General features: G+C 30.8%; 4 protein-coding genes and 1 pseudogene across 4 annotated transcripts; all 5 read left to right on the top strand.

Moving 5' to 3' along the window:
* Positions 1-2,104: 2,104 nt before the first annotated feature.
* On the top strand, positions 2,105-3,227 carry LOC125853344 (glutathione transferase GST 23-like). Its single transcript, XM_049533012.1, has 2 exons — positions 2,105-2,469; positions 2,867-3,227. The coding sequence occupies exons 1-2, from the start codon at positions 2,155-2,157 to the stop codon at positions 3,224-3,226; spliced, it is 675 nt and encodes a 224-aa protein (XP_049388969.1). The 5' UTR covers positions 2,105-2,154; the 3' UTR covers position 3,227.
* Positions 3,228-3,730: 503 nt separating this feature from the next.
* LOC125853557 (uncharacterized) lies at positions 3,731-4,704 on the top strand. The gene is made up of 2 exons (XM_049533275.1): positions 3,731-4,576; positions 4,642-4,704. The coding sequence occupies exons 1-2, from the start codon at positions 3,731-3,733 to the stop codon at positions 4,702-4,704; spliced, it is 909 nt and encodes a 302-aa protein (XP_049389232.1).
* Positions 4,705-7,131: 2,427 nt separating this feature from the next.
* LOC125877627 (desiccation-related protein PCC13-62-like) lies at positions 7,132-8,925 on the top strand. The gene is made up of 3 exons (XM_049558861.1): positions 7,132-7,509; positions 7,724-7,949; positions 8,526-8,925. The coding sequence occupies exons 1-3, from the start codon at positions 7,154-7,156 to the stop codon at positions 8,895-8,897; spliced, it is 954 nt and encodes a 317-aa protein (XP_049414818.1). The 5' UTR covers positions 7,132-7,153; the 3' UTR covers positions 8,898-8,925.
* An 8,460-nt stretch (positions 8,926-17,385) lies between these two features.
* LOC125877617 (desiccation-related protein PCC13-62-like) lies at positions 17,386-18,930 on the top strand. Its single transcript, XM_049558859.1, has 3 exons — positions 17,386-17,770; positions 17,964-18,189; positions 18,535-18,930. The coding sequence occupies exons 1-3, from the start codon at positions 17,421-17,423 to the stop codon at positions 18,910-18,912; spliced, it is 954 nt and encodes a 317-aa protein (XP_049414816.1). The 5' UTR covers positions 17,386-17,420; the 3' UTR covers positions 18,913-18,930.
* Positions 18,931-21,135: 2,205 nt separating this feature from the next.
* LOC125877634 (desiccation-related protein PCC13-62-like) lies at positions 21,136-22,651 on the top strand (annotated as a pseudogene).
* Positions 22,652-25,555: the final 2,904 nt, after the last annotated feature.

Here is a 25,555-nt window from a genome sequence, read left to right on the forward strand (position 1 = left end):
TATAGAGTTATTCAAAAACATAAAGCATTAAGTTAAGTTGTTTCATCACTAACACAATTATTAGTGTTAATTGGACAAGTGATAACCTTTTTTTTTCCATATGAAGCATCGATTAAACAATCTCTAAATACTACCCTCTGTTTTATATTAAGTGAATTTTTGAGACTTTTTTTTTCATCGTTTAAAGTTCAAGATGGATGTTTAGATTTTTTTTTCATATTTGTCATCTTATTTATTGGAATTTTATATTTTCTAATAGATAAATTACAATACTTACAAAAATATATTTATGATTTTATAAAAAATCAGTAATAAAAATTATAATATGTTTTTAATTTTTTTTTATATATATATTTATTATATTACAAATTCAGTTAATATAAAATACAACTATACAAAGTAAAGTACAGTTAGAACTTGGAATCTCTGACTTGGTTGGTTACAGCCTAGTCTGTATAGGTTTTAGAACTTATACGTTTCAAGGGGCCCGAGACCCATCGGGAACTCAAAATAACTACGCTACCTTTGAGCATTGTGCCTAATTTTATTAGAAACTTGCATAAATTTTACTAGTTCAGCAGATAAATTACTTACGTGTATTATAGTTTGTAATATTATTAGGGGTGTTAAATAGGTAGGCTGAGTTGAAATTTGAGATACTAAAATGAGTTGAAATAAATATTTGGTTGGATCTTAACCAGTTCAAGTTTACTTTTCACTCAAATGGATTGGGCTCAAATGAGCATAAAATAGGTTGGGTCTTGATCAACCTAATTTGACCCGCTTAGTTTCAACAATTTTAATATATAGTTATTTAAGTTTTATAACCATAATTTGAATTTCAACTGTAGAAAAATTAAAAAAGTAGGAGTTATAAATAGATAAATAAATCCTAAAATATATAAAATAAATAGTAATTCAAATGAGTTAAAGCTTGAATGAGTTGAGATTAAATCCAATTAAAATTATCTTGAGCCCAACCCTTAAAATTCCGAGTATACCTATAGTCGAACTCATTTTTGACACCTCTAAATATTACATATCTTATCAGATTTCAGTGCCTCTAAATATGTTCAGATATCTCAAATACATGGAGTCAAATCTAGCTGTAATTTGTTCTAGATACATTATATCCAAAATGGATTCACATGTATCAGTGATACATAACAAATCTCCCCCGCCTCCCTCACCTCTCCCCCATTTAGCTCGCCACTATCCTCCATCTCGCTCGCCACTCTCTCATGTATATGGTATCCTAGACACATGTGAATCACTCCAGGTACATAAGAAACTCTTAATTAGTGGTAAGATAAGTAATATTTTAAAAGTAAAGATAATAATGATATATATAGTAGTGAAGTATGTTTATTATGTTTTTCCAATTTTATTGGGAAATATTAATAAATATTGGTATTTTGAGCTCAAATTTGTGAAAAATAGCGAGATTTTAGTTAGTTACAAAACATAATACTAGCATCTTGGTTGAAAATGTAATGAAATATATTGTATTCATGTACATAATAATAGTCAAACATATTGTATTAGCGTACAAAATAAGTGTATACGCACATATATAATAGTAGTTCGGTAGCGGAATATTATATTCACGCGTATACAATATATCTCGTTAATTACATCTTTGCAAATAATAAATGTATCCACATATTTGCTATTAAACTCCAAAGTATCACTATATAATTTTTAAAAATGACTACTATGAATGATAAATAGAGGGTTGAGTTAGCTAAGCCACATAATTTTCCCCTTTTATTTTTTGCTCATTATGAAATTTCATATGATCCTTTCTTGTGTTACATAGTTCTCTATTCATTAGAACAAAGAGTGGCCTAAAAGCAATTTGTGCTGTTTCCTTTTTTGTATCAATGGAATCTTTCATCATATTTTTCCTTTAAAAATCAGTAAATCATCACCCCTAAAAAAGACCTTAGTGATAACGTGTGGTTTTCTAACACATAATAAATAAGATGTGACATAAAGCTAGTGCATGTGGGATAAGGTACTTTGTCCCTAACCTCTTGTTATCTTATTTTGCATGGAATAACTTAAATTAAATTCATTCACTCCCTAAAGAAGTGAAACAAAAAAGTTGAAACTTCATATACTACCATAATTTTGTTGGAGAAATTATTAAGAATGGAAGATGTGAAACTTTTGGGCACAAAAGAAAGTATATTTACTCAAAGAATAATGTGGGCACTTAAGTTAAAAGGCATTTGTTATGAATTTATTGAGCAGGATTTTTCCAGCAGAAGTAGTCCATTGCTTGTGAAACTTAATCCAGTTTACAATAAAGTGCCTGTTATTGTTCATGATGGAAAATCATTAGCTGAATCACTTGTTATTCTTGAGTATATTGAAGAAACATGGCCATTTATTAATCCTTTATTTCCTGTGGATCCTTTTGAAAGAGCTTCTGGTCGTTTTTGGGCTCGTTTTGTTGATGGCAAGGTAAAAATATTAGTGTATTTTAATTTATTGTAACAGATAATTTTCTTATTTTCCATCGTATACTAATCTCACTTTCTTATGAACGATGCGATAGATCTTAATATTAGTCCACCTAGCTTAATTATTGATGCAAGTGGTTAGGTTAAATTATTGGATCAAGCCAATACTGTCTAGATAGTTGTTTCCCTTATTCGTATTAACAACTACTCTAGAGTCTAGGGGAATGTTTTAATGTGCTCTAGAGTCTAGGGGAATGTTTTAATGTGGTGCTAACGAATTAATAACTATCATTGTAGCCTCATAATATAAGGCTACTATGAAATATTTATTCTTGAGTGGGGCAAGCTCTTCTATTCTGGTTCACGATTTCTCTATTTTTTTTAAATCATTGACGCAGTTCTATGAAGCAGCTAAGAAGGCATTTTTCTCCTCTGGAGAAACAAAAGCAGAGGGGGTTGAATCAGTGGTAGAGGGTTTACATCTTCTTGAAGGACAAATAATTGGGAAAAAGTTTTTTGGTGGTGAGAAAATAGGGTACCTTGACATTATAATTGGTTGGATTGCTTATTGGTTCCAATATATTGAAGAAATTGGTGAATTCAAAGCAATGGATTCAACAAAATACCCTTTTCTACATGCATGGATCAACAATTTCATTCAACTTCCTATTATTCAACAAAGTCTTCCTACACCTGATGTTGTCAAAGCTGTTTTTAGGGGATTCAAAGATGCTGCAGCCTTGGCTGGTGCAAATTGAAAAAGATTAAGAGGTGTTCGATATGACGAAAATTATTAGTACTTATTTTATTTAAATTTTGTATCTAATAAGTACATATATTTTGAATAGTACAAGTGTTCTGTTCGGTTGGTACAAGTCTGGAGTTGTAGCGTTAAACTAAATTATGTAGACGGATTCCGAACTCATAAGCTGAATAAATTAAAATAACTTTTCAGGTGTCTCTATGTTTTGGTTACATACAAACAAACTCTTCGAAAGAAACAATTGGTTCTGTTCCATTGTAAAATGTACTCTCTTGTTGTTAAGGCATCTTTAGTAGAGGCATTTTATATGTCCTTTATTCAGATTTTAGGAATATAAACTTAGGTTAAAGCAACTTGATAGCTGCATTTTTCTTGTAACAAGACAGTTGAATATTTCACCACCGTTGCCTCCAAGAAAAAGCAAACAACATAAAAAAAACAAACACTTGGCGCTCAAAGCGCCTTTAATGAGGAAAAAAGAAGGGGATTTTGGTACTTAATGATGGGAAAAACAGAGGAGAATAGTGTATTTCAACATTTTAGTCATGGACATCAATTTGTGTACATCAATAAGCAAAGTAATGCAATTTGCTCTGGATGTAAACTCAATATATTGCCTGGTAAATTCTATTACAAATGTAAAAGTACGTGTTCGTTTTTCTTTCATCAAGAATGCTTCAATATGCCCAAGAGTTTGCAGCATCTAGTGGATCCAATCCACCATCTCACTCTACTAACCACAGTACCTTCTTCATCAAAATGCAACGCGTGTAGAAAAGAAATATTGGGATTTTCTTACGCGTGTACCAAATGTTCTACTTATTATCACACACTATGTTTATTAGCATTACCTCTTTCAATGGAACTGCCATCTCATTGCCATAAACTGGACTTAGAATTCTGTCCTCCTTATGATTTCGAATGTGATTTATGCAAAAAGCCTAGTTATAATAAAGGGTGGCTTTACCATTGCAGCTCTTGTGAATTTGATGCACATATTTCATGTGCTATTACACATATTGATGAAAGAAAAACAGAAAAAAATGGTGATAAATGCGATGAGTTGATGGAATTACTATCAATATACATGAAGGGAACGGAGGAAACCAGCGTTAGTCAAGATCAACTTCATCATCAAGCTCAACAAACCCCGAGTTACCAATTCAGTGATCAATGCTTTTCCATTGATCTTGCAAAGTCTCAGCAACTAAACGATGAACAGACCGGATCAGTTGAAACTAAGGAGAAATCGAATGTTGCTCTGGAAAATGAGATAGGTTCTGAAGTTTGGATGGGATTAGGCAGGGAAATGGAGAAGGCTTATCAAACCAATGATTCTAACGAAGTAAGAATAATTCATTTACGAGTAACAATTTGTCTAAGATTCTCATTTCGATTATATATTTTCAGGAACGTTCGAGGAGTTCATGTTGTCCAGACATACTTCAAACTCTGTTTTGTCTAAAGAAGTGAAAATGCAGGACGAACCACTGTAATATTTAGCCTATCTCAAATGAAGTAAACTATTATTCTTACTATAAATGTTTCTATTTGATGAACTAATTTTATCAGTCTAAATGCATGAAAATTACTTATTCTGTTTAGTCTCTTACACTAACTAGTTCATTGTTTGTTTCAACCTACTCGATTGCGTTATCTTAGACTTTCACACAAGAATTGGCTAACTAGAGACAATACAATTAAATTAGCGATAATCAATGAACAAAATCACATTGAAACTGGAAATGAATCCTATTGAGAAGACAGTTAGTTCCAGTGCTAACTCATGACGGAAAGCTAATATGTGAGTTTATCATCATTCTTCAATACATAAATGAGACACTGCCGGCCTCACAATCCCATCATATGCCAAAACATCCTTCCCAAAGCACGAGGGCAAAATTCTCCCAAGAAAAATAAATGTCTGTCCCACTGTTACAAAATTTAAAATTTAGCTTTTAAGTCACTAATTTTATTGAGCCGCCTGTGATAATACTTTTTTTCCTTGTAGCTGTAGCTATGGACCATGAAAATAGCTGCAAATTACAAGGCAATAGACTCAACAAAGTATCCACATGGATGAAAAACTTTATGGTGCAACATAGACCACATCAACCAAGATTAATAGACATTGTCTTCTTGCAGAGGTGGAAAAACGTGTCTTTTTATGTATTATTTTTCTGTAATTCAAAATCTGAAGGCAACGGGTGATATAATCCAAAAACCAGTCTATCGGTACTTTTTTCGTTTTAATTTTTTTTTTTTACTAGACAATAACAGAGTTTAAGAAAATAAAGAAGATTATTAATTCTTATGATCTTAAATTAAAAATATGAAAATGTATCAAAATATCCCTCTAATCTTGTGGTCTTTTAACTCTTAAAATATTATATTAACACTGGAAAGTTAGAATTTAAAAAAAAAACAAATCCCATAAAATAAAAAAAAATCCACATACCTTTTTAATGGACTAAAAAAAGAGCTAAAAAATAAACAAAACAGAAAGAGTGTATTACTAATTTAACATGTGGGATATATGCGTGGTGGCAGTGTGTTGGCAGTAATTAATGGACACAATTATTTTGCTTGGAATCTTTTGGTAATAATATCATTGTCCTAATATTGCTTCATGAGTATTATTCACAAATTAATGTAGTGGAATTATGATTGTCCTAATATTGGTCCATGAATATATAACGGTATATGTATCTTCATATATACCATCAGAGGCGGATCCAAAATTCGAAGGTTAGGGGTGCCATGTCATCTAAATGATAAACGGGTCGATTCCTTCATTTTAGGTTATGATTCGGGTTATTTAGTTTTTTCAATTTTTATAAATACATTGATCAAATATACATATTTAGTAATAAAAAAAATTCTTTTAAATATTCTATATTAAAGATATACACCTAAATAGTGTGTTTTTTGATATTTTTTTTAGGAATAAGATACCTTATTCTCTATAACTTTGAGAAAACAAGAGATTTTTCACCTTAAAAATTCAAATTTGTATACATAATCTAATACCATATAGTTGAGAAAAAATAAAAATTATAGCTTCAATCTAGTTATCTCCACTTAGTGTGACGTTAAAGATTGAAAGAACCTTTAAATTCAAAAACTTTAACATAATAATATCCATCATTTTAAAAACTTTTTCAAAAAAAATAAAATCTATTTAAGTATATTTTAATCTGTAATTAATATAGAAAATCACGCAACACTCGTATCAATTAAAGATAGATAAATAAGCAAGGAGTAGCAAATAAAGGAACTAATTGAGGGGAGCGAGAAACTAAAGCAAAAGACAAAAAAAATTGGCTAGAAACTAAACTAAAGACAAAAAAAGAGGAAGAGCCTGAAAGTCATTCACACAAGCGAAGAATAAAAAAAGTTAGTGCTGCAAAAGAGATTTGAACACTCGACACTTATATTGAAAGTTACATCCTTTTCCAGTTGCACCATTGAACATATTATTCAATGGGTGGCAGATGTAATATATATTCATTTTGTTATACTCATACACATATATATACAAAGTTTTAACCAAGGCCACTCGGTGCCGTGGCACCCCACCCATAAGGCTAGATCTGCCCCTGTATACAATATAAGAAAATAAATAAAAACCTTCCTTATTTTCCTGAAATGACATTTTTTTACCTTTCGGCAAATACATGATCCTCACAATCCACATCAGACAGGGTTGGAAAAATATTAGTAGCGCTAGTTATTGAGTATCTGAACTTTCACATTTTTAGGAATCGTTTAGGAGAGGAGAGATGAATGAGGACCTTGTTCTTGGTGTTTCCCGAATAAGCTTCCAACTAATATTACTAGTATATATATCAAACAAAAAAGCACACATTTACAACATCTTGAATAAAAAACACCCTTTTCTTGTTCTACATTAAGCTTAATTATGTCTTTTAAATTACTCTTTATCCATTTCTTAGTGACTTACATGGTCCTTAGTGAAATTTTCTTGATGTCATTTTCATTTTCATATACAACAAACACTAATTGTCCATCAGGGTACCCAGAGGAGGGAGTGGGAGTGGAGAAAGAAGATATAGACAAAATGCAATTTGCAGTGAACTTAGAGTTTTTAGAAGCAGAGTACTTTTTATGGGCTTCTTATGGATTTGGGCTTGATGTAGTTGCACCAAATTTGCCTATGAGTGGGCCTCCTCCTATTGGTGCCAGAAAAGCAAATCTTGATCAACTTACCAACAATATTATTATGGAGTTTGCTAACCAAGAAGTTGGTCATCTAAGGTGAATTCAAATTATGTTTTTTTTTTCATGAATTATAAATTTAAGAGTCAAAAAAGTTTGAAATTTGGAATCCCATCTTGGTTTTTGAAGAATTTGGGATATTACGTTGCATGATATCAAATTGCATGTTTAAACGTAAGCTAAGTTTTATGAACTAATGGTGCAAAGTATTTATATAATTAGGTTGTGCTATATGTGTTTGGTTGTTTTGCAGGTCACTTAACTTGACAGTTGGTGTTTTTCCAAGACCTTTGTTAGATCTTAGTGCTAAAAATTTTGCAAAGATATTTGACGATGCTTTTGGGCACAAATTGGTACCTCCATTTGATCCATATAGAGACAGTTTGAGCTATATGTTATCTTGCTATGTAATTCCATATGTTGGATTGGTTGGGTATGTTGGTACAAATCCCAATATCAACGGCTACGAAACCAAAAGGGTAAGTAAATATACATGTATTAATCCTCCACTCCCCCCTCTCCATATGATTTACGAAAATGATTTTGGAGGCGGATGATCTTGAACTTTTGACCTTGATGGTCCATGGGCAAAACTCTAAGTTCAACAATTTTAACTTCTAACACTAAAGGTTTGGCCATGAGTCAAACAACAATCAAAAGTTTAAACCGCTCATTTTTAAAGTGTGTAATTTCCTATATGGATGGAAAACTAGAAACAGTAAATAGCCTTAGAAAAAACTACATACTAATCAAAAGACCACCTTTCATATTCTTCTCCTATTCGGGACTCCTATTTTTTCCACAAAAATAGCATGATATGAACTAGAACAATAGGTACAAGAACATATTTCGTATTCCACACACACAAAGCAAAAGATTTGAACATATATGACTCTAAAGTTAAACGAAAAATAATAACTATATTGTAAAAGTATAATGAATGACAAATATAACTTATTTGTAAAGAGTACAGGCAAAAATATGACTCTTTTCTGTTAATAAATTAGTTCATTTCCCTTTTACATCGCAGATAATACTTTTTTTTTCTTTTGTAGCTTTTGGCAGGATTATTAGGTGTTGAATCAGGACAAGACGCAGTTATCAGGATGTACCTCTATGAGAGAGCAACAAAATTAGTTCTCCCTTATCAATACACGGTGGCTGATTTCACCTCTCGTATATCAGGACTAAGAAATAAATTAGGTAATTGCGGGATCAAAGATGAAGGTGTATACATTCAACCACCACTCGGGGCAGAGAATCGAACTAAAAGTAACGTATTATCAGCTAATTTTGGTTCACTTTCCTACAAAAGAACTCCTGCTGAGATTCTAAGGATCGTATATGGTTCTGGAGATGAACATGTGCCTGGTGGATTTTATCCTAAGGGTGCTAATGGAAAAATTGCTAAGGAATTTCTGAAATAGCCATGAAAATAATTAAATTTTCATTATATATATTTGTAATAATTTTTTATGAAATAAAATAAACATGTAGTATGGTGTTAATTTTGAAAGAATTTTCCAATAATTGCTTACATGAAGATGCAGTAAATGAAGTAAAATATTGTTTTATTTAATTTCCTTAAAGTGTTGTTTAAATTTTATATAAATATTTAATGGTGTTCCTTAATTTTTTCTCATTCCAAATCTCTTTGATAATATCACTAACCAATCAAGAGTTTTCGGCCCCAATAGATCAAGGACAACATCATATTGGAAAGAAAAAATAAATGTTGTGCATGCAACTATATCTTATGCTAAAGAAAATAAGTAATTAAAGGTGTCCACTAATTCATTATATTATAACTATATAAAACGATGTTATGTAGTATGTTTATCCACTAATTTCATTATAACTCTGTATGAAAAAGTTATAAACATGTAGCCGTAGTTGTGTATGCAATTTGTAGTCTTTCTATTTTTTTAAATTGAGAATTGGGAAAGTGGAGAATCTAAGCTCATAAACAAATTGAGAATTTAGGTATTCAACCAACTAAGTTAGTAAGATGCCTTATGTTTGTATTTTATAAATCGCCATTAAAATAATTTTAATTTAGATACACAACTTTCATAATAATTAGTATGCTTATATATTTAATTGAACACATAATTATTTGGATTTAAGAACAGTAATTATTAAATGTAATAACCATATAAAAATGAAATTGAATAATAAATATAGCTTAAATAAAAAAATCAAAAATTATTTCATGATCACTTTAGTCAAACAATATATTGGTAATCAAATCTAATTTAAAATTAATAAAAACTAAATTAACTATCTGTAGCACCCCAGAAAATTTTTGAGCTAAGACTCGAACCGTTCTTCGTAGTGAGTGAGATTTTTGCAAGGAATTTAAAATTTCTTGAGTATTAAGGTCACTAAATGTAGTACCTTCAGTTCCAAGAAGAACTAAAGACAGTTCATTCAAGTCATTCCTAAATTTTTCTTAACTTTTGGGTCAACTTCAAACGACCATAACTTCTAGTACAAGATGAGTTAGGCGAGCTACAAGATAGAAAATTAAATCCCTTCGAGTCCTCTTTCCAACGCCACGAGTTTGCTAAATTCCGAGCTCTGAGTAAAAAGTTATGACTGATTTACTAACGAAGCGCAAACCTGGCAGCAGCTCCGTGATGGCTCCGCGTTACGGAGCCAATACGGACCTCACTGCCTCGTGAAAAATTATTTCGACTCCCAGCTCGTTTTAATTATTTCTTTAAGGGTATTTTAGTCCTAAAAACCCTTATGAGGTTATCTAAATTGCCCTAAACGTGTAGAAAACCAATTTTTTCATAAATCAAATCCTCTCATCCAGTCCAAAAATTCTACGCTCAAGGAATTCAAGAAACGCTAAGGCTAGGGTTCATCTTTCAAGATTTTTCCTTCAAGTTGCTTCAAGAAGATGGTTCCTTCAGGTATGTAAACTTCCATAGTGTTGGGTTTGTTCACCCACACGCCAATCATGTTAATTTCAACTTTAAATTCATTCTAAAAGTTGAAAGCTTTGATGTTCTTGTTATGTATTCATGAATTTGCTTTCGTTCTTGAATTGAGCTGAGATTGAGGAGTTCTTGAGGTTAATGTGTCGATTTATAGAGAAGTTAGAGTTAGATTCTAGTGTACATGTGCTGGGTATCTAAATCTAAAGAGAGATTGAGAAAAAAAATCAAATTTAGGTGAATTGGAGTTAGAAAACGTAGAAGAAATTTCGTCGAATGAAATTTGAAGGTGATCGCGCGCCTAGTGCCCAGATTTGAAATTTCAGCTTCGCGTCACGGAGCTGACACAAGGTGTTCTGCCTCAAAAGACGTTTTCAAAACCAAATTTTAAATGCCTTTTCGCGTCGCACACCCACTCTTAAATATTGGTTTTCAGTATTTTCTCATGTTTAGCTATCTAAAATCATTCCTAAACATCATGGGACCTTTCCTATCACAAATCTCAACCTTGAATTCATAAATCATATTCAAGGTAGAGTTGAAAGTCAAGTCTTGAGAGTTCTTTCGAACATTTTTCAGAAAATCCCTTTTTGTCTTTTTGAGGAGTCTTCTACAAATTCTAATAACTTGTTTCAAGACTCGAGCAAGTGAGTACGAGAGTGAGAATAATGTATTCATGAGTCTACCTTGTCATCATGAGATCGTTCTTATCATGAACTATAACTCTTGAATTCATAATTCATATTCAAGAGAGAGTTAAGAGTAGAGTTCAAGAAAGCTTTTGAGTTCAATTGTGAATCTTTTGAGTTCAATTGTGAATCTTTTGAGATCAACTATCGATTTGAACTTTCATAATTCATATTCAAGAGAGAGTTAAGAGTAGAGTTCAAGAAAGCTTTTGAGTTCAATTGTGAATCTTTTGAGATCAACTATCGATTTGAACTAAGTTTTGATGAAGTAAGTCAGAGAATGAGAAGAGTCGTATACCTGAGTTTCTTATTGATATATTGACCCTTGAGTCAAGTCGTTCATGCCCATAACTTCCGCATGGACTCCATCAATTTAGTATCTTTGAAAATAGTAGTATCTTCAAGTTCTAAGTCTTGAGTGTCGAGTTTCTAACCCTTTCGAGATTATAATCCTAATCATGAGACTATTACTTATTACCCATGAGGTCCATAAGTTGAGTTGTTTATACTCATAATTCCGCATGAACATTATAAATCGAACAGTCTTGAGATGAGAATTATATTTGAGTTCTTGAGTTGAGCATTCTTGAAATTAGTAGTATCATTGAAGTTCTTGAGTTTCAAGTATTTGAGTTCTATCTATGGTTATTGAAAACCTTGCATTGAGTCATTCACGTCTATAATTCGACGTGAACCATATTTTTAAGGAGTCCTTTAGAAATGTTTAAACTTTGTTTTAAGACTTAAGCTTTGAAGTTGAGTAAAAAGTAAGAGCAAAATTCATTTTCTTTAAAATGATATATGAGAACTAAGTATTTCCAAGAGTAAATGTTTTCACATTTAAGATGAGAGGAAACTGAGATTTCCAAAAGAGTTTTGAGCAAGAAAGGGAACATCGATTCCAAGAGAGTTTTTAATCTAAGTTTTTGAGTAATTATCTCAAACTAAAGAAAAAATTTTGTTTTTACTAATATATGAGCTAAGTATATTTTGGGAGTAGTAGTGAGCACCGATATGGGGGCGAGTTTCATTTCAGATAACTTACGTCTCTATAAACCATGTAGCCATCATGGGTAGTAAAGGATCATACTTTTTAGATGTCTCCTTAAGATTCTTTTAGCATAGACTAGTGGATCCATTTAGTAGTTCAGGTTTTATACCGACGACAAGGTATAAGACGGTCCTTGGCAGCGTGAGGTAAAATGTTGTATCACCACTTAGGCTCATAGTGGTGGTTGTCGGTTAGATAATCTCCCAGAGAAACTATATTACTTTATTATATAAGTAAAGTTGAGTTTGTTATTGCATTTTCTTTAACGAACTAAGTTGTTTTACTGTTTTATAAAGCTTTCCATATATTGCATGTGTATTGTTGTTTTATATTGAGTTGCGTATCCAGAGTTGATTACCCAGAGTTGAGTATCATATTTTTGAGTTGAGTATCTAATCTCTAAGTTGAGTATATTATCCTTGAGTACTTCTGAGTTGAGTAAGTTGAGTCGTTTTGAGTATCTTTGAGTATTCCTTGAGTTGAGTAAGATTGAGAAGATGTAAGTATGTTTCCGTTTTATCAAGTTTCAAGCTTATGTTTATATTTTAGAATTCCCCTTACATACTCATACATTTCACGTTCTGAGCCATTTGGCCTGCATCTTTTCATGATGCAGACACAGGTATTCAGGATCATCAACAAGAGATTCGTTGATACATTCGAGAGTCCGAGTTAGCTATGGTGAGCCTCCTTATTTTCCGGGGGATTTCATTTACTTTTCAGTTTAGTCAGGATGTCGTGGGTCTTGTCCCGACTTCCATCTTCATCAGTTAGAGGGTTCATAGATAGTCAGTATAGTTGAGAAGTCTGTATTATTCATTATTTTATTAAATATTTTAAAGACTTAAGTTACCTATTTTATGGCGAGTTGAATATATTATTTTTATTCTAAATTGTTCATTTGAGTTAAAGTTTTGAAAAGTTGAGTTTATTGAATTTTATTCAGTTTTAAACTTTTGCATGCTTAAGTTAGTCTTCCGCTTGTAGTCAGCCAGGATGAGGGTGCGCTTGAGGACCATCAATGATTTTTAAGTGCCGGCCACGTCGAGGGTGTAGATTCGAATCGTGACACTATCTACTCGAAATGACGCCCATCCCATCTAAGCTCTCTATGAAAATAAAGAAAGAAATCTATTTCCTAATTTGAACTTGTCTCCACGATGGACCCTTTCGGTCAACAGTCATCGAAAACGTTTCTGCTGATGGATTTATTTCCAACTTACTATTTATCCAAGAACATGACATATCTCAATAAAATTAATGGCTTAAAATAAAACTATTATTATTTTCTTTCTTAATCGTTTTAATATTATATTATTATTTCAAACAATATTAAGGATTATTTATAGCAATTTAGTTTAATAAGATGTTAGTTTTTTTTTTTAAAAAAAATATTACCTTAGATGTTAATGTAAAAATATTATTTATAACTATAAAAATTTGAATAATTTAATTTAAAATTCTAAAATGTTTCACTATTAAAAACTTTTGGCTTTGCTAGGCTCACTCTTGAAATAGCCTAAGTTTGCATTTTCTAGATAGCTATTAAAGAAAATAGCTATCTATTGAACTTTGATTACATTGTAAAATATTTTTTAAAATTATATTGACATAAGAATAAAAGTTAAAGGTGTTTTTTTTATATAGATTTTAAATATTAAATTTTAATTTTATGTAGAATTAGATCTAATACAATTTAGTTTTAAGCAATAGTTAAATTAAAAAGAAAAATGTCACTTAAGAGAGGAGGAGTGAGTAAGATAAATTGGAAAACAATTCATATAGAAATAAAAAGGCAAAATGGTCTGGTGAACCCTTGTATTTGTATTGTGAACCCTTCTACTTGTCCCTTTGTCATCTGAACCCCTGAACTCATCGAAACACAACATTTTAAACACATTTTTTACTACTCAATTTGTGTGTATCACAAACGCCTGACACATAATTTAAAAATAATTATAAAATGACATGTATGATTATAAAATGACACACACATATATAGTCACTCCACGTCATTTTTTCTTTTATTATATTAGATTAATGTAGCAACACTTTTATTTCCAATTTTTATTTCTTTTTGCTATAACTGTCTCCATCCTCACAATTTCACTTCATCCCTTCTTCTAATCTTCCTTAACCTTTCCTATTTCATACTTCTTCTACTCTTTCCATTGGAGTAAAAAATATTGGCATGACTTCTGATTGTTCACAGTCTCGTCGGAGTTCAGAGTTGATTTTGAATTTTATCGAATTGGGGTTTTGGTAGTGACCGGTGGCCTAAGGAAGAGTGGGGGTCTGATTGTTTCTAGTTGTTCACAATCTCGCCAGAGCTCGGGGCTAGAGGCTTTAGGAAGGTCGAGACTTATTGGCGGAGTTGGTTTGGTATTTTTGTTGTTGGTGGTGGTTCTCGATTATAGTTGCTGGTTGAAACTTGTTGGAAGCTGTGAGAATGAAGACATTCTGGTCAGAGAAGGTTAAGGGGACGAGAGGAAGGCAGTAAGTTTGTGTTTGGTTGGATTTGAAACAAGGGTCATTTGAGTGGTGGATGACTGAAACAGGGGTCTATCTCGAAAATTATTTGAGTTTTTTTTTTGTTGTTTTTGTTTGATTTTCAACTTATCTAGGTAAGTTTTTCAATTTATTTTCGACTTTATTTGTTGTTTAATCTAGATTTGGTCTTCTATTTGTGTCTTTGTTGGTTTTGGGTTTTAGTCAATTACATTGATTTTTTTGGAAATTTTGCTTTGTTTTATGCTTAATGTTAGTGTAAGATGTTTGGGAGTAGTGTATGTCTTCCATGGTGTGTTTCATAATAAAGATAGCATTATAATGACAATAAACAATAGATAAGAAATTTGGGGGAAAAAGATAAAAAATAAAAGGCCAAGAAAACCTCAAATTCTATTCAACAATGGTGTTGGATCCAAATAGGAAGATGATGGCTTTATAAAAGCCCTAATGTGACTTTTAGACCCTTTTCCAAGGGTCTCACGCTCCTAATAGGTGTGTTTTACACGCACTCTGGTATTAGATGCCACATAGGATGCCAAGACAGAAATAGTGTTTAAAATATTGTGTTTCAATAAGTTCAAGGGTTCAGATGATAAATGGGAAAATAGAAGGGTTTACAATACAAACACATATAAGTACAAGGGTCCGCCAGACCATTTTGCCAAATAAAAATTCAAATTTTATTTCATGATAAGTCGAATCAAACAACATTCCTACGAAACTAGAACTACTTAATTGGAAATTGATAGAAAATAATAACTACATAGAACAATGAATCTTAGACATTAATATATATTTAACTCGAAACAAATATGTAATAAATAAGATATTGATCCAACACTTGTTTTCTTTAGAGAACATTCTTAATTCTTCCTTCTTGAGTTGTCTCCGTGGATGCACGAATATATAGCCATGAATAACGAAACTTAGGATGAAATCCACCCGCGGGTAAGGGTGGATCGATGAACGAATGGCCATGGATGAGGATGGAAATCAGCAAGAGGAGGAATTTGAGGATGAACGAATGGCCAAGGATGAGGAAGTAGCAATGCAATTTTTCTTGGCCATCTTTAGTAAGTAAAGAAATTGTATAAACTTTTTTGAGATGAAATGTGAAGGTTGGTGAATCTATAACGTATACGTATCTTCTTATATATTGTATTGTATTGATTGTGTCTTCGCCATCCTTCAACACCCCTTACATACTGAATATAACAAAATAAGTATAAAACTTCCTTATTATCCTAAAAGAAATATGAAAAATTACAGAAATCCCACCTTTTAGTTTACTCATTACCATTATCCCCTATAAGTTTTACAAATCTCCAAAATCCCTCATTTTCGCGCATCAGATTAGTATATCTCGCGCATCAGATTAGTGTATCTCGCGCATCAAATTTGTGTATCTCACGCATCAAATTTGTGTATCATGTATAAAATGTACATCAAATTAGTGTATCATGTATAAAATGTAATGTATCTTACTTAATGATTAATGTATCTTGCTCATCAGATTAATGTATCAGCACTTATATTATTATATCTGTTTGAGGGATTTCTGTAATTATAAACTTTTAAGGGATAGATTGTAATTTTGCCTTAAAAGTATGTGATTTCTATAATTTGCCCAAAAATTTAACACTCAAATTCGAACGATACTATGTAAATTGAGACAGATAGAATTAAGGATTGGCGTCCAACCTTATGACTTCCGGCCTGCTCAAACAAGATTGCTTAACCAACCCAACAAATACAAAGAAAGCCTTGATAAATGGACCACTAATATTCACTGGTTTATTCAAACAATGGCAGAAAAAAAAGTGGTTTTCCATTTTAGACATGCCAATTATTGATTAAGGTGAGATTAGTTTCCCAGTCTTTTTCTATATGATTATTAAGAACCTAACCAAATTATTATATTCTTTTGATATGCCATTAGATATAGTCTCAATATTAATGTTACTATTATTAGCTTAAATAATTGTAAGTTAAGTCGCTAATCATTCATTTGACCCTTTGGAAGATGTTGAGATATTGAGAGTGACTTCTAATATATTTTAGAACCCAATAAGGAGAAGGGCATCTTATGTAATTATATATGTAAGTAAAAAAAAAAATCAGTTAAAATGGTCGCATATATACGTAATGTATTTATATTACATAAAAGAAAAAATTATAGAAATCCCACATTTAAGTTTACTTATTACCATTATCCCCTATAAGTTTTACAAATCTCCAAAATTCCTCATTTTCGCGCATTAGATTAGTGTATCTCGCGCATCAGATTAGTGTATCATGTATAAAATGTAACGTATCTTACTTAACGATTAATGTATCTCACGCATCAGATTAATGTATCAGCGCTTATATTATTGTATCCGTTTGAGGGATTTCTATAATTATAAATTTTTAAGGGATAGATTGTAATTTTGCCTTAAAAGTATGTGATTTCTGTAATTTGCCTAAAGAAATATTAAGTATTTTCCTTTCCGTTAAATACATGAATCTCACAAGCCACATCAAATGGGGTTGGAAAATATTAATATCACAATTTATTGAGTATCTGAACTTTCACACTTTTAGCGAGATTTAGAAGAGAAGAGAAGAATGAGGACCTTGTTCTTGGTGTTTCCCGAATAAGCTTCCAACTAGTATTATTACTAGTATATATATATATATAGAACCGGAAAGCACACATTTACAACATCTTGGGAAAAAAAAACATTATTTTCTTATTCTACATTAAGCTTAATTATGTCTTTTAAATTACTCTTTATCCATTTCTTGGCCACTTACATGGTCCTTAATGAAATTTTCTTGATGTCATTTTCATATACAACAAATACTTATTGTCCATCAGGTTACCCAGAGGAGGCAGTGGGAGTGGAGAAAGAAGATATAGACAAAATGCAATTTGCAGTGAACTTAGAGTTTTTAGAAGCAGAGTACTTTTTATGGGCTTCTTATGGATTTGGGCTTGATGTAGTTGCACCAAATTTGCCTATGTCTGGGCCACCTCCTATTGGTGCCAGAAAAGCAAATCTTGATCAACTTACAAACAATATTATTATGGAGTTTGCTAATCAAGAAGTTGGTCATCTAAGGTGAGTTCAAATTTTGCATTTTAAAAAATTGAAATTTGGAATCCTGAATAATTTGAAGTATTGATGTCGCATATCCAAATTTCAAATCATGATATTAAATTGCATGTCCAAAGGAAAGCTAAGTTTTATGTACCATAGTGCGAAGTATTTATATATAATTAGGTTGTGTAATGTGTGTTTGGTTGTTTTGCAGGTCACTTAACTCGACAGTTGGTGTTTTTCCAAGACCTTTGTTAGATCTTAGTGCTAAAAATTTTGCAAAGATATTTGACGATGCTTTTGGGCACAAATTGGCACCTCCATTTGATCCATATAGAGACAGTATGAGCTATATGTTATCTTGCTATGTAATTCCATATGTTGGATTGGTTGGTTATGTTGGTACAAATCCCAATATCAATGGCTACGAAACCAAAAGGGTAAGTAAATATATATGTATTAATCCTCTGCATCCCCTACGGGATGAGGTGTGTGATCTTGAACTTTTGACCTGGTTGTCCTATGGGTAAACCTTTAATATAACACTTTTTTAACTTTTAATCTTGAAGGTCTGTTCATGAGTCAAACGGGGTCAAAAGTTCAAGACCATTCATTTTAAAAGTCATTGGGTGTAATTTCCTATATGCCAACTGCCAAGGATGGGAAACTAGAAATAGTAAATAGCCTTAGTAAGAACTACATACTAATCGAAAAACAACATGCCCTTATCTTTTCTCCAATTCGGGACCCGTCATTGCAAATAATACTTTTTTTTTCTTTTATAGCTTTTGGCAGGATTATTAGGTGTTGAATCAGGACAAGACGCGGTTATCAGGATGTACCTCTACGAGAGAGCAACAGAATTGGTTCCCCCGTACCAATACACTGTGGCTGATTTCACGTCTCGTATATCAGGACTAAGAAATAAATTAGGTAACTGCGGAATCAAAGATGAAGGCATATACATTCAACCACCACTCGGAGCAGAGAATCGGACTACAAGTAACGTATTATCAGCAGATTTTGGTTCACTTTCGTACAAAAGAACTCCTGCTGAGATTCTAAGGATCGTATACGGTTCTGGAGATGAACATGTGCCTGGTGGATTTTATCCTAAGGGTGCTAATGGAAAAATTGCTAAGGAATTTCTCAAAGAGCCATGAAAATAATTAAATTATCATTATCTATTTGTAATAAATTTTATGAAGTAAAATAAATATGTAGCATGGTCTTAATTTTCAAGAGAAGCCCAATTATTGCTTAATATAAAACCTGAGTTTCAGACTAAAAGGTTAACTAATATTGTTCTATTTAATTTCATTGGCGTGTTGTTTAAAATTTTATATATATTTTTAATGGCGTTCCTTATTTTTTTTTTCTCATTCCAAATCCCTTTGATAATATCTCTAGACACTAAGCAATCAAGAGTTTTCGGCTCAAATAGATTAAGGACAATATCTAATATTATACATCATATTAGAAAGAAAAAATAAATCTTGTGATACTATATTTTAGGATAAAGAAAATAATTATATAAGTAATTAAGGTGTCTACTAATTCATTATAACTATATAAAACGATGTTGTGCAATATGTTTATCCACTAATTTCATTGTAACTGTGTATGAAAAAGCTCTAAACGTATGGTTAACAAGTTGAGAATTTAGGCACTCAATCAATTGAATTTGTAAGATTCCAAATGTTTGCATTTTCTAAATCACTATTATAAGAATTTTAATTTAGATACACAATTTCCATAATAGTTAGCAACCTTATATATTTACTTGAACTAAATCTAATAACAATATAAAAATGAAATTGAATAATAAATATAATTTAAATAGAAAAATTGAGAGTTATTTTATGATTAGTCAATCAACAATATTTTGCTAATTGAAACTAATTCAAAATTAATAAAAACTAAATTAACTATATGAGTATAAATGTAAGTTTCCACCGTTATTCCACTATTACTTCACCATACTTTTCCATTTTTGTTTTTTTTGCTCACCATCTTTTTCCATGTTATGCCACATTCGGATAAAAATCAGATCTTATTCAGTAGTTATTACTGTTTTAAAGATAATTTTAGTTGTGTTGGTTTACCTAAGAACATGACATATCTCAATAAAATTAATGGCTTAAAATAAAATTATTATTTTTTCTTTCATAATTGTTGTTTTTATTATAATATTAATATATTATTATTATTATTATTATTATTAACAACGTTGAGGATTATTTATAGCAATTTAGTTTAATAAGATGTTAGTCTATTTTTAATAGATTAACTTAGATGTTAACGTAAAAAAATATTTATTACTATAAAAATTTGAAAAGTTTAATTTAAAATTCTAAAATATTTCACTATTTAAAACTTTTGGCTTTCCTAGGCTCACTATTGAAATAGCCAAAGTTTGCATTTTCTAGATAGCTATTAAAGAAATTAATTAAACTTTGATCACATTATACAATATTTTTTTAATTATATTGATGTGAGAATAATTACAAGTTAAAAGTATTTTTCATATAGATTTTAAATATTAAATTTTAATTTTATGTAGAATTAGATCTAATACAATTTATCTTTAAATTAAAAAGAAAAGTGTCACGTAAGAGAATTCATATACAAATAAAAATTTAAATTTATTTCATGATAAGTCTAATCAAACAATATTCCTACAAAACGAAATTACTTGATTGGAAATTGATAGAAACTAATAACTACGTAGAAACAAATATATGATATTGATCCCACACTAGTTTTCATTAGTGAATATTCTTAATTCCTCCTTGTTGCGTTGGTGGATGCACGTAATATATAGCCATGAATAACGAAACTTAGGATGAAATCCACCCGCGGGCATGGGCCATAGATGAGGATGAATCCATATTGGATATAAGCTATTTAGTCCCTTAGCTTGTCTACTAGTAGCACTAGCAAAAGTTAAGTTGATAAGTAAGAATTTGTATATCACAAAAGTAACAATGCAATTTTTCTTGGCCATCATCTTTAGTAAGTAAAGAAATTGTATCAACTTTTTTGAAATGTGAAGGTTGGTGAATCTATAACGTATAGTGTCCTGACCTCTCCATCCTTCAGCACCGAATATAGCAAACTAAGTAAAAAATTTCCTTATTTTCGTAAAAATATATTAAGTATTTTCCTTTTCACCAAATACATGAATCTAACAAGCCACATCAAATGGGGTTGGAAAATATTAATAGCATAATTTATTGAGTATCTGAACTTTCACATTTTTAGCGAGATTTAGGAGAGAAGAGAAGAATGAGAATATTACTAGAATATATATTGAACCCAAAAGCACACATTTACACATCTTGAAAAAAAAAACATTCTTTTGTTATTCTACATTAAGCTTAATTATGTCTTTTAAATTACTCTTTATCCATTTCTTAATTACTTACATGGTCCTTAATGAAATTTTCTTGATGTCATTTTCATATACAACAAATACTTATTGTCCATCAGGGTACCCAGAGGAGGGAGAGGGAGTGGAGAAAGAAGATATAGACAAATGCAATTTGCAGTGAATTTAGAGTTTTTGGAAGCAGAGTACTTTTTATGGGCTTCTTATGGATTTGGGCTTTGATGTAGTTGCACCAAATTTGCCTATGTCTGGGCCACCTCCTATTGGTGCTAGAAAAGCAAATCTTGATCAACTTACAAACAATATTATTATGGAATTTGCTAATCAAGAAGTTGGTCATCTAAGGTAAATTCGAATTTTGCATTTTAAAAAAAATTGAAATTTGGAATCCTGAAAAATTTGGACTATTGACGTCGCATAACCAAATTTCATATCATAATATTAAATTGCATGTTCAAAAGAAAGCTAAGTTTTATGTATCATCGTGCGAAGTATTTATATAATTAGGTTGTGTAATGTGTGTTTGGTTGGTTTGCAGGTCACTTAACTCGACAATTGGTGTTTTTCCAAGACCTTTGTTAGATCTTAGTGCTAAAAATTTTGCAAAGATATTTGACGATGCTTTTGGGCACAAATTGGTACCTCCATTTGATCCATATAGAGACAATTTGAGCTACATGTTATCTTGCTATGTAATTCCATATGTTAGAATTGGTTGGTTATGTTGGTACAAATCCCAATATCAATGGCTACGAAACCAAAAGGGTAAGTAAATATATATGTATTAATCCTCCACTCCCCCTCCCTGGATGATTTACAAGAATATTTTTAGAGGCGGGTGATCTTGAACTTTTGATCTTGATTGACTCGTGGGCAAAATTTTAAGTTCAACAATTTTAACTTCTAACACTAAACGTTTGCCCATGAGTGAAACAACGATCAAAAGTTCAAGACTGGCAAAAGATTTGAACAAATATGACTCTAAAGTTGGATGAAAATAACAAATATATTGAAAAAGTATAGTGAATGACAAATAAACTTATTTGTAATAGTATAGGCAAAAATATGACTCTTTTCTGTTAATAAATTAGTTCATTTCCCTTTCTCATTGCAAATAATACTTTTTTTTTTCTTTTGTAGCTTTTGGCAGGATTATTAGGTGTTGAATCAGGACAAGATGCAGTTATCAGGATGTACCTCTACGAGAGTGCAACAAAATTAGTTCCCCCTTATCAATACACAATGGCTGATTTCACCTCTCGTATATCAGGACTAAGAAATAAATTAGGTAATTGTGGGATCAAAGATGAGGGCGTATACATTCAACCACCACTCGGGGCAGAGAATCGGACTAGAAGTAACGTACTATTAGCTAATTTTGGTTCACTTTCCTACAAAAGAACTCCTGCTGAGATTTTAAGGATCGTATACAGTTCTGAGATGAACACATGCCTGGTGGATTTTATCCTATGGGTGCTAATGGACAAATTGCAAAGGAATTTCTGAAATAGCCATGAAAATGATTAAACTATCATTATCTATATTTGTAATAAATTTTTATGAAATAAAATAAACATGTAGTATGGTGTTAATATTGAAAGAATTTTCCAATAATTGATTACATAAAGATGCAGTAAATGAAGTAAATAGCCTATTGATTTTAAAAAAAGAAAGTAAATGAAGTACAATAATGTTTTATTTAATTTCCTTAACGTGTTGTTTAAAATTTTATATAAATAGTTAATGGTGTTCCTTAATTTTTCCTCATTCCAAATCTCTTTGATAATATCACTAAGCAACCAAGAGTTTTCGGCCCCAATAGATTAAGGACAACATCATATTGGAAAGAAAAAATAAATGTTGTGCATGCAACTATATCTTATGCTGAAGAAAATAAGTAATTAAAGGTGTCCACTAATTCATTATAACTATATAAAACGATGTTATGTAATATGTTTTATCCACTAATTTCATTATAACTGTGTATAAAAAGTTATAAACGTGTGGCTGCGTAGTTGTGTATGCAATTTGTAGTCTTTTTATTTTTTAAAAATTGAGAATTGGGAATGTGGGGAATCGAAGCTCACAAACAAATTGAGAATTTAGGCACTCAACCAACTAAGTTAGTAAGATTACTTATGCTTGTATTTTATAAATCGTCATTAAAAGAATTTTAATTTAGATACACAATTTTCATAATAATTAGCACGCTTATATATTTAATTGAACACATAATTATTTGGATTTAAGAACAATAATTATTAAATATAATAACTATATAAAAATGAAAGTGAATAATAATGAATATAGTTTAACTAAAAAATTCAAATTTAATTCATGATTAGTTCAATCAAACAATATTTTGGTAATCGAAACTAATTGAAAATTAATAGAAACTAAATTAACTATCTACCCAAAAAAGTAAACAGTAGACATAAAAAAAACATTTTTTGGTGGCTTGTTAACATTTTCTTCAATAAAATTAGAAACAAAATTTAGACAGAAGGATCTAAATCAAACAAAACCACGTAGCCTGAGCTCATTCATCTCTCTATAAAAATAAGAAAAGAAAGAATTTTGAACAGGTCTCCGCATTTACATTAATGTTCTTATTTATTAGTTATTGTTTTAAAGGTAATTGTAGTTGTGTCCAATTACTTCCGAACATGTTCTGGCATATTTCAATAAAATTAATGGCTTAAAATAAAAAAAAAATCTTTCATAATTGTTGTTTTGAATATAGTATTAATAGAATATTATTATTTATAACCATATTGAGGATTATTTATAGCAATTTAGTTTAAGAAGATGTTAGCCTATTTTTAATAGATTACTTAGATGCTAATGTAAAAAAAATATTTATTAGTATAAAAATTTGAATAGTTTAATTTAAAATTCTAAAATGTTTCACTATTAAAAACTTTTCGCTTTGCTAGGCTCACTCATGAAATAGCCAAAATTTGCATTTTCTAGATTATAAAAGAAAATAGTCGAACTTTGATCGCATTATAAAATATCTTTTTAATTATATTGACATAAGAATAATTACGATTTTAAATATTAAATTTTAATTTTATGTAGATTTAGCTTTAACTTAAAAAGAAAAGAAGTGGATAAAAATTCAAATTTTATTTCATAATTAGTCGAATCAAACAACATTCCTACCAAAACGAAACTAGTTATTAATTGGAAATTGATAGAAACTAACAACTACGATAGAAACAAATATATGTGATCAATAAGATATTGATCCCACACTTGTTTTTATTAGTGAATTCCTCCTTGTTGTGTTGGCGGATGCATGAATAACGAAACTTAGGATGAAATCCAGCCGCGGGCAAGGGTGAATCGATGAAGGAATGGCCATGGATGAGGATGGAAACTAGCAGGAGGAGGATGAACAAATGGCCATGGGCGAGGAGGTAGCCATGGATGAGGATGAATCCATATTGGGTAGAGGCTATTTAGTCCTTTAGGTTGTCTACTAGTAGCACTTGCGAAAGATAAGTTGATAAGTAAGACTATGTAAATCACAAAAGTAGCAATGTGATTTTTCTTGGCCATCATCTAAAAGTAAGTTTTATCAACTTTTTTGAGATGAAATATAATGTGAAGAGGTTGGTGTAGTGGGGAATTATTCCATCTTGTCAAGCAAGAGATTCATTTGGTTTACGAGAGTTTTTAAGTTTATCAACTAGTATTTGATTTTCTTTTATTTATTAGCTTAATCATAAGTGAAGTTTGTGTACAAATAGAATTCTTATAATAAGTGTAATAATCAATAAGATATATAATAGTAGTGATTATAATTGGATCAATAGAGTTTGCTTGAAAGTAATCTCTTTAATTTATATTTTAAATTTTAACAGAAACCAAATACTAATTGTTTACCCTTCACAGCTCGTCGACGTCACACTTTTTGAATTTCGAAAATGAAAAAACTAAAAAGTAGTGTTTTCTAAACACGCATCTTGTTTACCAAAAAAAAAAAAACTATTTCTTTTTTAAACCTTTACCCTTCGTGATATGTGAAATAACATATACTCCATCGACTTCTTTTTAGTTGTCATGTATTCTAAATATAGTTATTTCTATATTACTTGTCTTCCAACTTTACCGTTGAAGTGTTGCAAAATGTTATCATGACAAGTACTAAATAAAAGAAGGCAGCACAAGGCAAGATAAAAGCTCCTAGGCTTGGGGACTAAATCCTATGGATCTACAGCCTATTTTCTTTCTTCTATTTTTTTAATTATTAGTAGTATTTTTTACTCTTCTTTTTTGTAAATCTTCTTTTTATGATTATAGGTGGAGTCTAGTTGGGGCATACAAAGTTTACGTTGTTTTGGTAAACATTAATTAAGTCTTCATAAAACAGGTTATGGAGAACAATTCATACAAAAATGAAAATTCAG

This window comes from Solanum stenotomum, chromosome 1, assembly GCF_019186545.1.
Source record: "Solanum stenotomum isolate F172 chromosome 1, ASM1918654v1, whole genome shotgun sequence".
NCBI classification, from domain to species: Eukaryota; Viridiplantae; Streptophyta; class Magnoliopsida; order Solanales; family Solanaceae; genus Solanum; species Solanum stenotomum.

Bases quoted from the DNA above. Each gene is read 5' to 3' on its own strand.
- LOC125877627 (XM_049558861.1), top strand. From the start codon at position 7,154: ATGTCTTTTAAATTACTCTTTATCCATTTCTTAGTGACTTACATGGTC. The intron at 7,510-7,723 runs GTGAATTCAAAT...GTTGTTTTGCAG, and splicing joins CAAGAAGTTGGTCATCTAAG to GTCACTTAACTTGACAGTTG. The intron at 7,950-8,525 runs GTAAGTAAATAT...TTTCTTTTGTAG, and splicing joins ACGGCTACGAAACCAAAAGG to CTTTTGGCAGGATTATTAGG.
- LOC125877617 (XM_049558859.1), top strand. From the start codon at position 17,421: ATGTCTTTTAAATTACTCTTTATCCATTTCTTGGCCACTTACATGGTC. The intron at 17,771-17,963 runs GTGAGTTCAAAT...GTTGTTTTGCAG, and splicing joins CAAGAAGTTGGTCATCTAAG to GTCACTTAACTCGACAGTTG. The intron at 18,190-18,534 runs GTAAGTAAATAT...TTTCTTTTATAG, and splicing joins ATGGCTACGAAACCAAAAGG to CTTTTGGCAGGATTATTAGG.
- LOC125853344 (XM_049533012.1), top strand. From the start codon at position 2,155: ATGGAAGATGTGAAACTTTTGGGCACAAAAGAAAGTATATTTACTCAA. The intron at 2,470-2,866 runs GTAAAAATATTA...TCATTGACGCAG, and splicing joins CTCGTTTTGTTGATGGCAAG to TTCTATGAAGCAGCTAAGAA.
- LOC125853557 (XM_049533275.1), top strand. From the start codon at position 3,731: ATGATGGGAAAAACAGAGGAGAATAGTGTATTTCAACATTTTAGTCAT. The intron at 4,577-4,641 runs GTAAGAATAATT...ATATATTTTCAG, and splicing joins AAACCAATGATTCTAACGAA to GAACGTTCGAGGAGTTCATG.